This window comes from Manihot esculenta, chromosome 8 (assembly GCF_001659605.2).
Source record: "Manihot esculenta cultivar AM560-2 chromosome 8, M.esculenta_v8, whole genome shotgun sequence".
Lineage (NCBI taxonomy): Eukaryota > Viridiplantae > Streptophyta > Magnoliopsida > Malpighiales > Euphorbiaceae > Manihot > Manihot esculenta.
This window is the reverse complement of record NC_035168.2, coordinates 33428354-33443158: the sequence shown is the minus strand read 5'-3', so window position 1 is coordinate 33443158 and position 14805 is coordinate 33428354. Positions and strand designations below refer to the sequence as shown.

The window sequence follows — 14805 nt, the reverse complement described above, 5'->3', positions numbered from 1 at the left end:
TAGTTTAGAGTAGTTTATGGTATAATTTCTAAAATTTAATAAATCTATAATTTAAATTTTACTATCTTAATAATAAATAATTTAGTCTTAAGCGGCAGCAGATTCAAAAATTTAAATTTAGAAACTCAAATTATAACGAATGATCAATAAAATAAAATATATAAAATAAATACATATAAAAAATTAATAAAAAATTATAATTAAATTATAATTTATTTATTTTTTATTGATTAAAATATATTAATAATAACTACAAATATTTATAAATATATCTTTATAGATGAATAGCTCATTTCTTTCTATTATAAAATCAATTTTAATAATGTTTATTATAAAAAAATTAATTTTACTATGATTATACAGGTAAATTTATAAAAAAATTAATATTATTAAAATAACATAATAATTTAATATAATATTTATTATAAAAATTTGTTTTTTAAATTAAACTATCTAATCCATTAACTATACAAACAACATTTCAATTCCATTTTTTCTAAATTTGAATAATTTAATCTATTATTCATAAAAATAATACTTATTTATATTTAAAAATTTTAAATTTAAATTATCTAACTTATTACTCATTAAATTTATATTTTTAAATTAATATTTTTTAATTTAAATACTCCATAAAACTCGTTAACTAATAAAACATTAATCATAAAACACTTTTATTTATAAAAATTTAAAATTTATTTTTTTTAAATTTAAAATTTATTTCTTTAAATTTAAATAAATTAACAAATAATTTTAATTATATAAATAGATTAAAAATTAATTAAGTGAGATAAATACTTATTAATAATGGTTTAAAAAAACTCCTTTTAATTTTATTACAATTATATTATATACTTTTTTTTATCAATTAAAACTTAATTAATTCAACTGTATTATCCCGTTACTTATACTATTAAAAAACTAATACTGCAGTTACCATGTCACATGTAATGATAATAAATTTGAAAGTAAAATTGATAATAATTTAAAAATTTATGATAAAATTACAATAAAATTAAAAGTATATGATTTTTTTTATGATTATCTATTTTATTAATATATTTTTTTAGGAGATAGAAGAATAGAAATTAAATTTATAATTTTATTGAATTATATATTTTTTAACTATTTAATCAAGTCAGCCTAAACAATTAAATTTTAATTCATATATTATTAATTTTTTTAAATTTATTCTAAATATTAGTATAATTTAAAAAAAAAGTGGTAGATTAACATTATACTTAAGAGTGAGAGATATGAGATTCTACTTTCTTAATCCCCGATTCTCATTTTAAAAAAAATAATTTTAAAAAATATCCTAAAAAAATTATTTTTTATTTTTAATATTTTTAAAGTAAAAGCGCCTTTTAAATCTTGACAAATTTTAAAATAATCATATAAGCTTCTAATAAATTTTTTTGTTCAAAGACGCTCGGACTAAACAGTAAATTTATATTAAACAATATCCTTAAGTTCAGTTACACCCTCCTGTTGTATAGCAGGATTTTTTCCACTAAGACGAGTCTCATTAGTTAATGAATCCTAGAGAAATTCCTAAATTCATCTGTGTTACTCTACTCTCTGAACTACCGTAAACCTGACAGGCTTCGGTAAAATAGTCCGGTGGAATATTGTGCAATTGAAACCAAAATAGAGCCAAGTTTAGAGGCACTTCCAATGGCTTCTCCCCTGTTAGCAGATGATGAGTAGTAATAAGTAAGAAATTATAAAAAGTCCAAGGACTGCCATTGATAACCTTTATAAGTCAGTCTCGTGGAAAAATTGAAACAAATAAATTTGCAGGTCAATTTCCTGAATAAAAACGTTTCAATCAGGATGCCACAAAGAGGAGAAAGTGTTTCTCATTGCTCCAAAATTGACTCAACAGATTGTTATGCAAACGTCCCACCAAAGTAGATTAATTCATTTCCACGCTGTTTTTGGCGTGACTAATTTATTTGGACGCTGTCATTAGAGGCTAACAAATCAAGGAAGATGGCATCGCTTTCGTCAGCTAACGCGAGGGCTTCAAATTGAGATTTTTGTACTCAGTGTCCTGCAATATATGTTGTGGAACAATTTGAAGAAGAAGAAGCTATCGAATAATTTTTGAGAGAGAGATGGAGTGTTGGAATGATGATGACCATGGAAAAAACTATTAAGAGAGCAGAAGAGAGAGAAGAAGATGTTAGAATGGTGAAAACAACAGCTAAAATCAATTTAATGACGTTAACAGAATATTTAAATTGATCTAATTTATTTATAAATATGATTTAATTGAACTTTACTGAATAGTATTTTTGAACAAAAGAATTGGTTAGGAGCTTATCTGACTATTTCGAAATTTATCAGAAATTTAAAAAGGCTTTTTATCTATTTTTAAATTTAATTATATTAAATATTATTTTAAATTATTTTTTAATATTTCATAAGCAATGTATTTAATAAGATTATTTTCTTAACAATAATTTTAAAAGTAATATTAAATAGTTAGGATATTAGATAAATTTAAGAAAAAGCGGTTGGTAATAATTTTAGTTAAAATAAGATCAAGACAAATTATTATTATAAAATTATCAATAAAAATTAAAAAAATTGAATAATAATATAATAATAATTTTTAATATATTTAATAGTAAAAAGGAGTAATTTAATAATTTTATAATTTAATAATTTTATAAGTTTTCAATAAATAACCGTAGGATATATTTAGTCAAATATTAAAAAATTAGAATTTAATTGATAAAAAATAAAAATATTGGATGAAATTGCAATAAAAGTAAAGTGTATTTTTTAAAAAAAGTAAGATTTTAATTAGCAATAAATAAATACGGCAAAAAATAAATACAAAATATAATTATAATAAAATCAAAAATCAAAAGTATAAATTTTTTTTACCATTAACTCTAATAAAATAAGTGTATAAAATTAAATTATGCAATAAATAAATAATTTTTTAAAAAAATTATGTATTGAAATTGAAATTTTAAAAATGAAAAATAAATTTTTTGTATTGAAAAAATAAAGAGTGGAAGGAATAAAATAAAATAAATAATTAAAATTAAATGAATTAAATAGCATAAATATTAAAGACAATAAAGATTTATTTAATAAAAAAATTAAAAAATTTAATTTTATAAAATATGTTAATGGAGCAATTTTAAAATAAAGTCTAACTAATAAATTTTTTAAATATATAAAATTTTAATGATAAAATTTTCTATTATATATAAAATTATCTAAATACCCTTATATTTTTTAAGAGACTTTGACCCACGCTAACTCCACCTCTAATCCTAAGCTTTTATATTATTAATAAAATAATCATTCCATTAAATTTACTATAAATCAATAATAAATTTAAAAAATTAAACTATTATAAAAAATAAAATTGAAAAACTAAACCGTTACAGTTTAATAATAAATTTTAATAAAATGACTGTTATAAAATAAAAATTTAAAAACTAAAATATTTCTCATTAAAATTACTTATATTAAATTATAAGTTTTAATAAACTTTAAGAATTATATTATAAATTACCTTACCTTTAATGAGTGCTCAAGATGTTGCGGAATGGATGGTGTGAGATCCTATCCTGTTTGGATGTATAAATTATTAAACTATATTTTAATCTTTATAGTTTAATAAAATCATCAATTCAATCGCTACATTTTTAAAATCTACTATTGAGTTAGTAATATTTGAATAAATGTGTAAATTAGACTTTACTTTTAGATTTATATTTAACGTTACGTTACGTTCATGATAGACTTTACTCAAATACTTTTTACTAACTCCTTAAACTTAACAAAACATATAGTTCGGAACTCTAATTTAAATTTTATTTTTATAATTTACTTTAATAATTTTACCAATTATTTTCTAAGATCATTAATAATTAATAAAAATAAAATTTAAATTATAAAATCATTAAAAAACTTTTAAATTAAATTTTTTTATTTAATTGAAACCTCTCAAATCCAAAATTAATAAAAAAAGAGTGTAAAAATATTATTTTTTTTTATAAAAAAAGCCACAATCCTCCATATCCCTTCTATTAAGAAATCCAAAAATTACTGCAATTCAAACACGCAGCGGAAAAATAAAATCTCTAGTTTCCTTCACAAGATCCGAGTGTTTTATTTATTTCGAAAGGAATGATAAGAAACTAACTCTCAAAGATAGATAAACTATGTGCTTTTTCAATTTGCAACTCAAAAACGATTTCTCCAAAAAATGCACACACCTCTACAATTCGCAGCATGAGTTTTATACGTTTTAAGTCTTTTTGTTTTCCCACAATTCTTTTCGCAAAAGAGTTGTGCTCATAACCCACTATCACAATCTAACATATATTCAAATATCTTACGTGACAGTTTGTTTTGTTAAGGAAAACCGAAAATATTTTATCTGGAACAGTTAAAAATAAACTGCAGATCTTTTAAATATTATTTTATAATAATAATTAATATTAATAATAATATCTTTATTATTATTAATATAACACATCAACAACGTTTTTTTGTGTGTGACCCAATAGACTCACATTAATTGGCAATAGGCAGAGTCCTACCAGGCCCATAAATGATAAACGATCTCTAACAAGACATTATAACTACCCAACTAATATGATATTAGATAGTCCTATAAAGTCTAATAAATAGAACATGTATTAATTCCTTTGTCATACGATATATAGTTTGAACATAAGTCATGATCAATCTCAAACTTTATAATGTTCAAACTTATGATTTCTCGATTTCTAAGTAGACTGATAAAATTAAATGATATTGATTACACTATCAATTCATTTGAGCACGGCCATGCATTTCTCAGTCTCACTTATCGAGGGGCACAGAAGATATCTCTCTCAAAGAGAGACAAATTCTATCTTGATTGTTCAATATCCTCTACATAATTTCTGTTATGCTCAATCATAACCTTTATGAATTGTCCGATTAAAAACAATGTTTAGTTATATCAAAACATAACAGTCCTTATGTTGGAAACTATAACAATTTCAAGTCAAAGGATTAAGACATAACTACTTTGAGATTCACTTATGACTGTTATAACTCATGTAGTGATCTCAGTACGGGTCCATCCAATACTTTATTCTCTAACAAATATCTATGATTATTGAATTATATCAATATATACATAATCATCTTATGATTATCAATCAATAATCATACTAGTTATATTTAATTATTATCAACATAATAATAAGTAATCAAGGATGTTAATCATCATTATGTAACATGCAAACAAATAATAATGATAACAAAAACCTCTTTTATTAATAATCAAAACGACATATAAAAAAGTCCAAGATAATGGTTTAGGGCAAATTCACTAACACCTTCAACTTTCTATGTGGAATTAGTGTTGGCGAACGAGTATGTTCACGGGCTTGTTCGCGAGTCAGCTCGCGAGCTTGTTCATAAACTTGAAAACGAGCTGAGCTAGCGAGTCTAAAGGAGCCGAATACCGCTAAGTTTAAACTCGGCTCGTTTATTAAACGAGCCTAAAAAATGAGCTCGAGCTCGACTCCTTCAGAAAACGAGCCGAACTCGATCGAATTTTTATCAAGTCGAGTCTTGAATAGCTCACGAACAGTTTAGTTCGTTTACACCCCTATGTAAAAGATACAAAAAGCCATAGACCAAGAAGACCAACCCAACAAACATAAAGGAAAATCAAACCACTCAGCAAATATAGAAAAAAAAAAAAAAAAGCCAATGAAGGACAGACCCAAATCAAAGGAACCAAACTCATGTATCGACTCAACCACCGAAACACAGGGCCACCGCCAGAAACATTCCACAGCCATATAATCGCCCAGACCAAAATGGAGCAGCAAGAATGACCAGCAGAATTAGGACCACCAAAATAAACATGCAACACAAGTAAATAGAAGGCCCATGGCATAGGAAAACTGGACGCAGCTTCGAAAACTGGACGCAGCTCCAATCACTACTCAGGGAGGAGATGCGGTAGAGCTTTCGCAGGAGCGGTGGTCACCAAGCGCAATGATGCTGTCTCAAGGTACTGACATCACACAGTTGATGTCGCTCTCCAGACAATCCAATTAGAGCAACTCCACAGCATATCAAGAAGAAACCCTCGCAAAGTACCACTATAGATCGGCAAACAATAAGACAACCACACAAAACCAAAACGCCTCCCCACCCATGGTGAGGGGTACCGCAGAGATGGAGGCAACAACAAAACAAAAAACAAGAAAACCAGAAAAGAAACCCTCCAGGGAAAGGAAAACTATAACACAGAAAGACCCCGCAAACCAACGAAACCTAAGACAACCAAAAACAACAAATTCTTCATCGACAACTTGCCTTCTCTTCCCTATTCTTCTCTTTCTTTTTTTTCTCTGTCTTTCTCTCTAATTAAAAAACTAAATTCAATTGTGATTGAAAGCAATAAAATTTATATGGACAAAGAACGATATAAATTTCTAGTTTATGTTTTCCTCTATTTTCTAAAGAACGAAAATAAAAGCTAGAAACACAATGGAGTTGAATTGAATCCAACTAAGAGATACACCTATCTCAAAGTAAATCTGATCAAACATCCAACATCGATGAGTGACCCATCTCACGAAATAGTCAAAGTAAATCCGATCAAACATCCAACATCGATGAATGACCCACCTCACGAAATAGTCAACATGAGAACAAAAATAAGAAATTTCCAATTCAATGGTAATGTTCTTAGATCCAATCAGGGGTAGGTTCAAGGTGTATTTTTTCAAGTACCCTAATTTCCTTTATTCTTTTTTCCTTTAGTGACACGTAACTATCGTCCTGCATTTGTATCCTCCTGCCACCTTCATGTTGGCTGTACGTACGGACGTACTGTGTCCTTTTTCATTGCCAATCGACCATTTAATTTCATCTGGCGCCATCTAGACATGATCCCGAACGTCACGGGATTTGTCATCTCACGGGGCGAGAGGGATAAACAGGGTCAGGCCTACCCACGTAGGCTCGAGCCCGGTTCGACTCGTCAAAGTGAGTTTCAAACTTATACGTGAGGCAGGCGTAACTGTTGGGGCTTAATAAGGTTGAGGCTTGGCCCAGCCTGAGCCAGAGTGTCCAAGGCCCAGTTATTATCAAGTGCCCATTTACTTACTCATTAATTATTCCATGATATAAATCCCAAAACTCCAATTATTACTGTGCAGCTTTAGGAGAGTTCTTGCCAAAATGTCTCCTCTTCGCCTTTACCCATTTCAAACTTACGCTTTTGATTTCACTTGTTGCTCTGCCTATTGCGCTGCTTCTGCCATCTTGCCCTTTCTCTTTTCTATTTTTCCTACCTTTCTGAATCGAGGTACGTCCTACTGTTCTCATGGCTTCTGCTAGAATTCTTGATGTAGTGGGTCTATTGTCCTCTATCACCCCTTTCTTTCTCATTACTTTTCCAACGACTATTCTGACACCACTATCTATAAAATAAGGGCTCCCTTATCTAATGAAAGGATTGTTCTCTCCTACCCACAGTCGACGAGTCTGATAGATGCCCAACAAGGGCACAACCTAGTCTTTTTTGTCAAACACTATGATTTCAGCTGACCTTCCCTTTTACCCCTTTCTTCATTGAGGTCTTTCGTCATTTTAGGGTGACTCCTCGAATGTTGTCCCCTAATTCCATCTTGTTCATGTACTGTTTCGAGTCTGTTTGCTTGTGCTAGGGTTTTACCCCTTCTATTGAGCTGTTCTACACCTTTTTCCGACTTGTTAGGTCTACCCATGAGTTCTACTAGTTTGGTCCTCGGGCTGGGTTGTCTATATTTGCTAGATATAAGGACTCAATAAAAGGTTGGGCTGAAGCTTTCGCCATCATCAAGCTAAAAGAAAGCTCGGGGATCAATTGGGATGTCGACCTCTCTTAGGGAGAGGTCCCCCAAGGTTGTAACGACTTTCTTAGGTTAAACCTAGTGGACCAAGTTTGCCTTCTCTAACTGACCTCTATAAAGAAGAAGTATGACATCTGACTGACCTCTATAGAGAACAATAATGACATCGAGAAGTGCATGGTTATGTCCACTCTATAGTACTGCCGGGAAGCTAGTATTCTTTTCTAATTTTCTTTCCCTTTATATTTTTCTTCTATTGTTTTGGGCTCTAATTGAATTGATATTTTCTTTTCAGCTTCTGAAGTATCAATGGACACCATCAAGCTCCCCAAGAATTTCACCCTGTCCCAAGAGAGCATGAAGACGACTCTAGCCACTTTTAAGGCCAACAAGATTGTAGCCGATGTGACCCGGGAGGTCTTCCAGGCCGCGGATCCTGCTTCTACAGCTCGTCGCTTTGCCCCTACCTCTGTGCCTTCTATGGCTTTGATGCCCGTGGCAGAGGGCTCTCGCTCCGCTGCCTCGAAAATGTTGATTCCCTCTAAAGCGCCAGCTTTTTTCAAAACTCCTCCTGCTCCCAAGAAAATCCCTAAGGAGCCTATCACGCTCAACAAATCAGCTGGGAGTAGCTTGGAAGAGAGCAACAGGATTGCTCCTCTGGATGTCCACCTATCCAGGTCGTGGGGGCTATCATGATAGGAGCAAGGACACCAGGCAAGCCCAGACTATGGAACCTGTGACCGAAGGCAAGGACACCAGGCAAGCCCAGACTATGGAACCTGTGACCGGAGGCAGTGCTGCTAAGCATGCACGTACCTTGGAACCAAGAAAGAATTACCTTATTTTCTACCTAGTAACATTAGAAGGCTCAACCAAGAAAGAATTACCTTATTTTCTACCTAGTAACATTCTTAGATATCTTGGGAGATGTCCTTGTAAGCAAAGAGGGTTCCAAGTAACTTCATGTGAATATTCCTGTATTATCCCTTATTGATCCCGAGAAAAGATGGTTATCGGTTTAAGGTGGTTCCAAGAATTTCTTCAAAATTGGAAGCAACTAAAAAAAATATTCAAACAAACAATAATTTACAAATGGAATCTGCATGCAAACTTCTTAAATATATTTTATTTTAAATATATATATCATTTTAAATTTATAAAATAAAATTTTCAAAATAAAAATAACAGTACAATGTTACTAGGGCGAATTTAGAAAATTCATGTTGGGAAAACCTCATATAATGTCACCCCGCACAAAATCAAGACGTAATAGAGTAGAAGAGTCGAAAAAAGTTTAGTCGGTTGAAATAGAATAAATCGCCATAGCAAGTGAAGATAAACAAAAAGAATGTTCAACAAACACCAAGCGTTTTTTCTTTCAAGTCCAATGGAGTTGGAGCTTTCAAAGCTAAATCCTCACAAGGAATTTAATGACAATCTGTTCTTGCATCATACAAATAAGAGATTATGGACATTCGATAGTTCCCAATTTTTATACATTGGTTGCAAAACACCATTTTCACGATGATGATGCTTTGGCGGACCCGCAATAATTACGAGAAAAGCAACATCAGTCATCATCCATATAAAAGAATGAAATAAAACTTCACACCTACCTACTGACATCACAATTCACAAGGGCAATGACACAGCATATGATAAGGAATTCAAAATCGATTTCCAAAGATGCACAAGTTCACAACAATAAATGATTTGTCAGGGTGAGAACTGAGAAATGATCAAAGGAAAACAGAAAATTATGTAAGTTATTTATAAATCAGGTTTTTGCGCAATGCTGCAACTGACAACTGTGTAATTTTTGTAAGGAAACAGAGGGTAATTTAAGCAAAGAAGATCAGCATACCATCTCTTATCATTACTATAATCATTGAAATCTAAAAAGGAAATCAACACCCAAGCAAAAAGGGGGAAATTACTCAGTTTTTATTTCCTCTTTCAATCTCCCTCGGTCTGAATGCTCTGATGACCCTGAAAAGGTATATCCACTATGACCCCGCCCCGAATCTAGAGTAGACTGATCTGTAGACATAAGGAGTCCATGCTTATGCTTTCTCTTCTTTGCACTTGATTGCTCCCCAACCTCAGACAAAGAACTCCTATGTCTGCTACTGTGTGTTGAGGCTGGATGTCCCCTTGATGAATGTGAGTTTCTGAGCCTGGAACTTTGGCTTGGAGTCCCAGAATGATTAGAAGAGTTTATCAATGAAGATCCAGCAGACATCTGATACAGTCGTTTTGACTTCTTTTCAGCTTCTTGTTTCTCAAGTTCTTTAGGATCATGGTAATGGACAAGAGAAACTCGCCTTGAAATATTTCCCACTGTAAATGCAGAAAATGATGTCAACAGCACATAAATACACAATATAACAGGATTCACACTGTTCAGTCAATCATAAGACAACCACACATTTCTTAACAATGACAATAACTCAGAACGCAATCCATTATAATTGATAACCAACATAATATAGTTTTACATTAGTTAAGCCAAGGAAAAATTAATAAGTTGTATAAAACCCTCAAAAAGGATATCTTTGGAGATTATTTTTATGACATACTAATTGAGGCACTTCCAAATTCCAATCTTAACCATCCAGCAATATTTAGGTTTTCCAATATGTTGACCACCTGTTAGCAATAAGGCTCAGAAAATTAATCACTAGTTGATTTTTTACAAACAAAATTGCAAATTCAGATTTACTAGAAAGAACCAGGCATATTAAGTAGAAATAACCTTCCATCTCCAACTGCCAATGCCAATCCCTGGAACTTTTTGGTTTTGTTAAATTTCAGTTATGATGCCGATAAACTCAGCTTCATTCAAAAACCTTTTTATCATAAAATCCAGTATACAAATATATTTGTTGACAAATCCGCAGTCTAGATTCTTGATCAAGCATTACTTTAGGGATAAAACCAAGGCAGGATGGGATAAGGAGTCATTCACCATCTTGGTCCCAGGGTTCCCAAAGGGCTGGTTCTGGGGAGTCTCACACGTAGCACTGTTGGGGAACCCCTGGGATCAGGATTCCTAGATCAAAGAGGGGAACAGGGAATCCATACCCATTATCACATCTAGCATTAATGATCAAGAGTTTGGGTTAGAAATCCTTTGGCATCATTCAGTTCTATCTGTAGTCATTTTCCGCAATTCAAATTGACATACAACCCTTACACATGCAAATAACACCCAGCCACAAGATTTTCAAAGCATCACTTGTAACAAATATGCAATGACAATCTCTAAATAAAGCAAAAATCGCAATGATTTTTCTTATATAGAAAGAACAAAAATTAATTGAAACAGAAGCAATAAATACATGGAGAGTTGAGCAATTCCAAACAATACAGAATAATAAACAATCTAAAGAAAGTAAAAAATCAACAAATATTTGCTCAAGAAAGAATAGAAAGTAATTGAAACAAACAGAAGTAATAAAACATGCAGAGTTGAGTTATCCCAAACAAAAGACATTGTATATTAGAAGTTGAGGAATGAAAATGAAGACAAATTTGTGTAATTACCAATTTTTGTTTCAGATTCAGAGGATACGAAAACTGTTGCATCTGGCTCTTCCATAAAAGAGCTGACAACATCATATACTTTTCCTGACACAGCAAGTATGCAAGATCAAAATCATTGTCAATTGCCAAAAATTGCACTCAGACAATATTGGTCCACATGTATTATAAACTAGCAATATTAAATTAAGAAAATGGCGTTAACAGGATAACATGTTGCAAAATAAATTCTCCTTTGCATGATGACTGTAGAAGACTTTTATGGATACCTGATGAGCCCTCAAAACTGCCCAAACATCCATCACGATGGAGACTAATTGATATTTCTTTCCCTTGAAAATCAGGAAGCTGCAATACAAGAGTGAGCAATGAAACTCGAAATCTAAATGTCTGACTCACACAAACAGAAGGTGGCTCAAGGGCATAGAGATGAGAACTTACTTCGTTATGGGGCCATTGAATGAGCCATAGCTCTGTGGAGTCCGTCAATGAAAGATCAACAAGCGGTTCTCTAATATCTTCTTCAAATCCTGCTTCAGGCTTGTAACTCTTCTCCTCAAGATCCATTGCACAATAACTATAACAAATAGAATAAATAAATCGGTAAATAATTAACAAGCCATATCATCCAACACCTACCGAGCATTGGGATGGTACCGGGTAGGATACCAAACCGTTAACAAATACACTGTCCAAACCCGTTTATAACTCATAATTAATATTTCAATAAAATTCAGATACCCATTTCAATAATCTCACAAAAACAACTCTTAATCCATTCACAACAGTCTTTATTTCAAAGAATTTTCAACAAATCTCACAAATACAATCCAAACACATACACATAAATCTTAATAATTCCACAAATTTCAGAAACACACGTCAATAGATATCACAAATATTAGAAAGCACATATCTAAAGCCACAATCTCAAACCAATTCAAACCTGCAGTGAATGAGGACGCGCGAGGAGCAGAACCGGACGGTAGAAGGACTGGACCCGCGGACGCAGCGACGAGGACCAGAGGAAGCCGAAGGAGAGCGAAGAAGCAACCAGAACCGGACGCAGCAACGACGTTTGCAGCGTGACAAGCAAAGGGACGACCGGCTCGAGGAGGGAGGCGCGCGGCTGTACCAGAGGAGAGACCGAAAGGGGCAGGGGAGGGGATGGGACGGGCGGCAGTGTTTTTGAGTTGGGGATTGGAGGGTTTTAGTTTTATTGTTTACTTTTTAATTACGAATTTTTTATAGTTTATATTATTTAAAATATTTTTATATCATATTTGTATCAATTTTATCTTTTAAATTATAATTTTTTTAAAGATAAATAATATTATTTATAATATTAAAAATACTGAATATAACATGTGTATTAATTTATAATTAATAATATTTTAATTTGTCTATTAAATTATTGTTTTTTAGAACAAATAATAATATTAAACAAAACATTATAATTTTCTATTATTTTTAGAATTATCTGATTCAATATTATTTTTTATTTATTTTCTCATATAGTGAAAATTTTCACTTTTATTATAAGAATTTTGAAGAGATTACCCACAAATTATATCCAAAAAGTTATAAAATATATATATTTTTTTTCTAAAAATATAGATATTTATTAAAATGACCATAAAAAATATCAAAGTTACATAAGCAGTCCAAGGCCTAAATAGGAGAAGCACCATCAGAACAATATAAAGGTCTCTAAGCCCAAAAATTAAAAAATCCAATTAACCTCAAATCCTAAAAACTCAAACCTCCTAAATGGGACAAAGCAATTTCAGTTGTGTCGTTCTGGTCCTCCAGACACCGACCACTATGGTCAACAAAAACTAAATAAAACCGATTAATCTTCTCAAGCAAATTGAAAGGACCTTCAAAACAGATACATCTATCAAGATTTACAGGAATTAAAAAAATTCTAGATGAAAGAAGAATAGAGATTTAACAATTTATACTCATATATGTCGTCGAATCAATTGAAGACGACGAAGACACGGGAAGATCAATCATCTATAATTAAGTTAAATCATTATTTTTAAAACTAATAAAGAGCTAGCAGATCGTCATCACAAATAAGCGATGAAAGAAAAGTACATTCGAGACTACCACTGTTTCTTTACACCATATTCAACCTTGAAGAATATAAATTTTGGCCGTCACCTACAAAACTAAAGAAAATCAGAGAAACAAACAATACCAAGGCACAAAACAAAATTCTATCACTATATGCCTCGCTCGCCAAAGAAATACAAAACTAATATATACCCTCATATAGATGGGGAGGGAGACAACCCACATTCGGACGAGGAAGGAGAAGCCTCTCCTGTCCAGAAAGAGTAGAGACAGCCACACAAATGAGACCTCTTACCTCGAAAAGAAAGAGCAACAAAAAAAAAAAAAAACTTTCTTGGAGAGAGAGTTATATTCTTTTTGATTTTCTGTAAAAATTAAATGACACAGTTAGAATATATTAATTGACTGCATAGTATTATAGTAATAAAATAAATTATGTTTTGATTCAAAAAAAATAAATTATGTTAAATCTATTACTATAAGGAGTAGTCATGGGAGCAAATGGGAGCAAATATTGTATGTATTAGTAACTTTATATTAACAATAATTATTATATATATATAATTATATTAACAAAAACGGTTATTAGAGTAGTCGAGTGTGATTATTATTATGAAAATTAATCTATAGTACACAAGTATAAATTCTTTTAATTAACTAACAAAATGAATGGAGAGTTGTAAAATTGAAAAAATGACATTAAGGATCTGCTGGAAATGCCTCCGCTGGAAACCCTTCAACTTCAAATCAAATCTAAGAAATTATCGAGAAATATGTCTATGTAAGAGATGGTGAATATGATTGATACAAAAATTGATATACAAATAATAATAATAATGCTTGGTAAGAAAGATTAAATGTGATGGAGAGAAATAATATGTTTAAAATTTAAATAAAATTATTTATTATTTTAATTTATTAAAGTTCAAACAATACTAAAAATAAGAGTATTTTAATATTATATTTAATCTTGATAATATTATATTTAAATTATAAAAATATATAATCAACTGATAATTAGTATGAAAATAATAGTATACAATGTGGTGTGAAAACTTAGATTAAATCTTTTAGAGCTCAAAGGTTCAAATTTTATCAAAAACAATATATAAACAATTTATTTAGTGGGCTTCGGGTAGAAAAGTATCTGTGTATAAGTATAAAAAGAAAAATAATATTATTTTCATATAAAGTAAGAAAATATCATTAATTTTATATATTTTTTAATATAACCTCCAATCAATTGCTTTATTTTGAAATTATTTTCAAAATTAATAAATTTTAATTTTTCAATTCATAT

At 30.7% G+C, this 14805-nt stretch overlaps 1 protein-coding gene across 1 annotated transcript; it reads right to left on the bottom strand.

Annotated features, from left to right (window-relative positions):
* Positions 1-9616: 9616 nt before the first annotated feature.
* LOC110620249 (mediator-associated protein 2) lies at positions 9617-12634 on the bottom strand. The gene is made up of 5 exons (XM_021763901.2): positions 12370-12634; positions 11865-12000; positions 11693-11771; positions 11427-11510; positions 9617-10220 (listed from the first exon to the last, which is right to left on the bottom strand). Exons 2-5 carry the CDS (start codon positions 11988-11990, stop codon positions 9814-9816), a joined length of 696 nt encoding a protein of 231 aa, XP_021619593.1. The 5' UTR covers positions 11991-12000; positions 12370-12634; the 3' UTR covers positions 9617-9813.
* Positions 12635-14805: the final 2171 nt, after the last annotated feature.

Bases quoted from the DNA above. Each gene is read 5' to 3' on its own strand.
- LOC110620249 (XM_021763901.2), bottom strand. From the start codon at position 11,990: ATGGATCTTGAGGAGAAGAGTTACAAGCCTGAAGCAGGATTTGAAGAA. The intron at 11,772-11,864 runs GTAAGTTCTCAT...CTTGTATTGCAG, and splicing joins TTCAATGGCCCCATAACGAA to CTTCCTGATTTTCAAGGGAA. The intron at 11,511-11,692 runs GTATCCATAAAA...TTGCTGTGTCAG, and splicing joins CAGTTTTGAGGGCTCATCAG to GAAAAGTATATGATGTTGTC.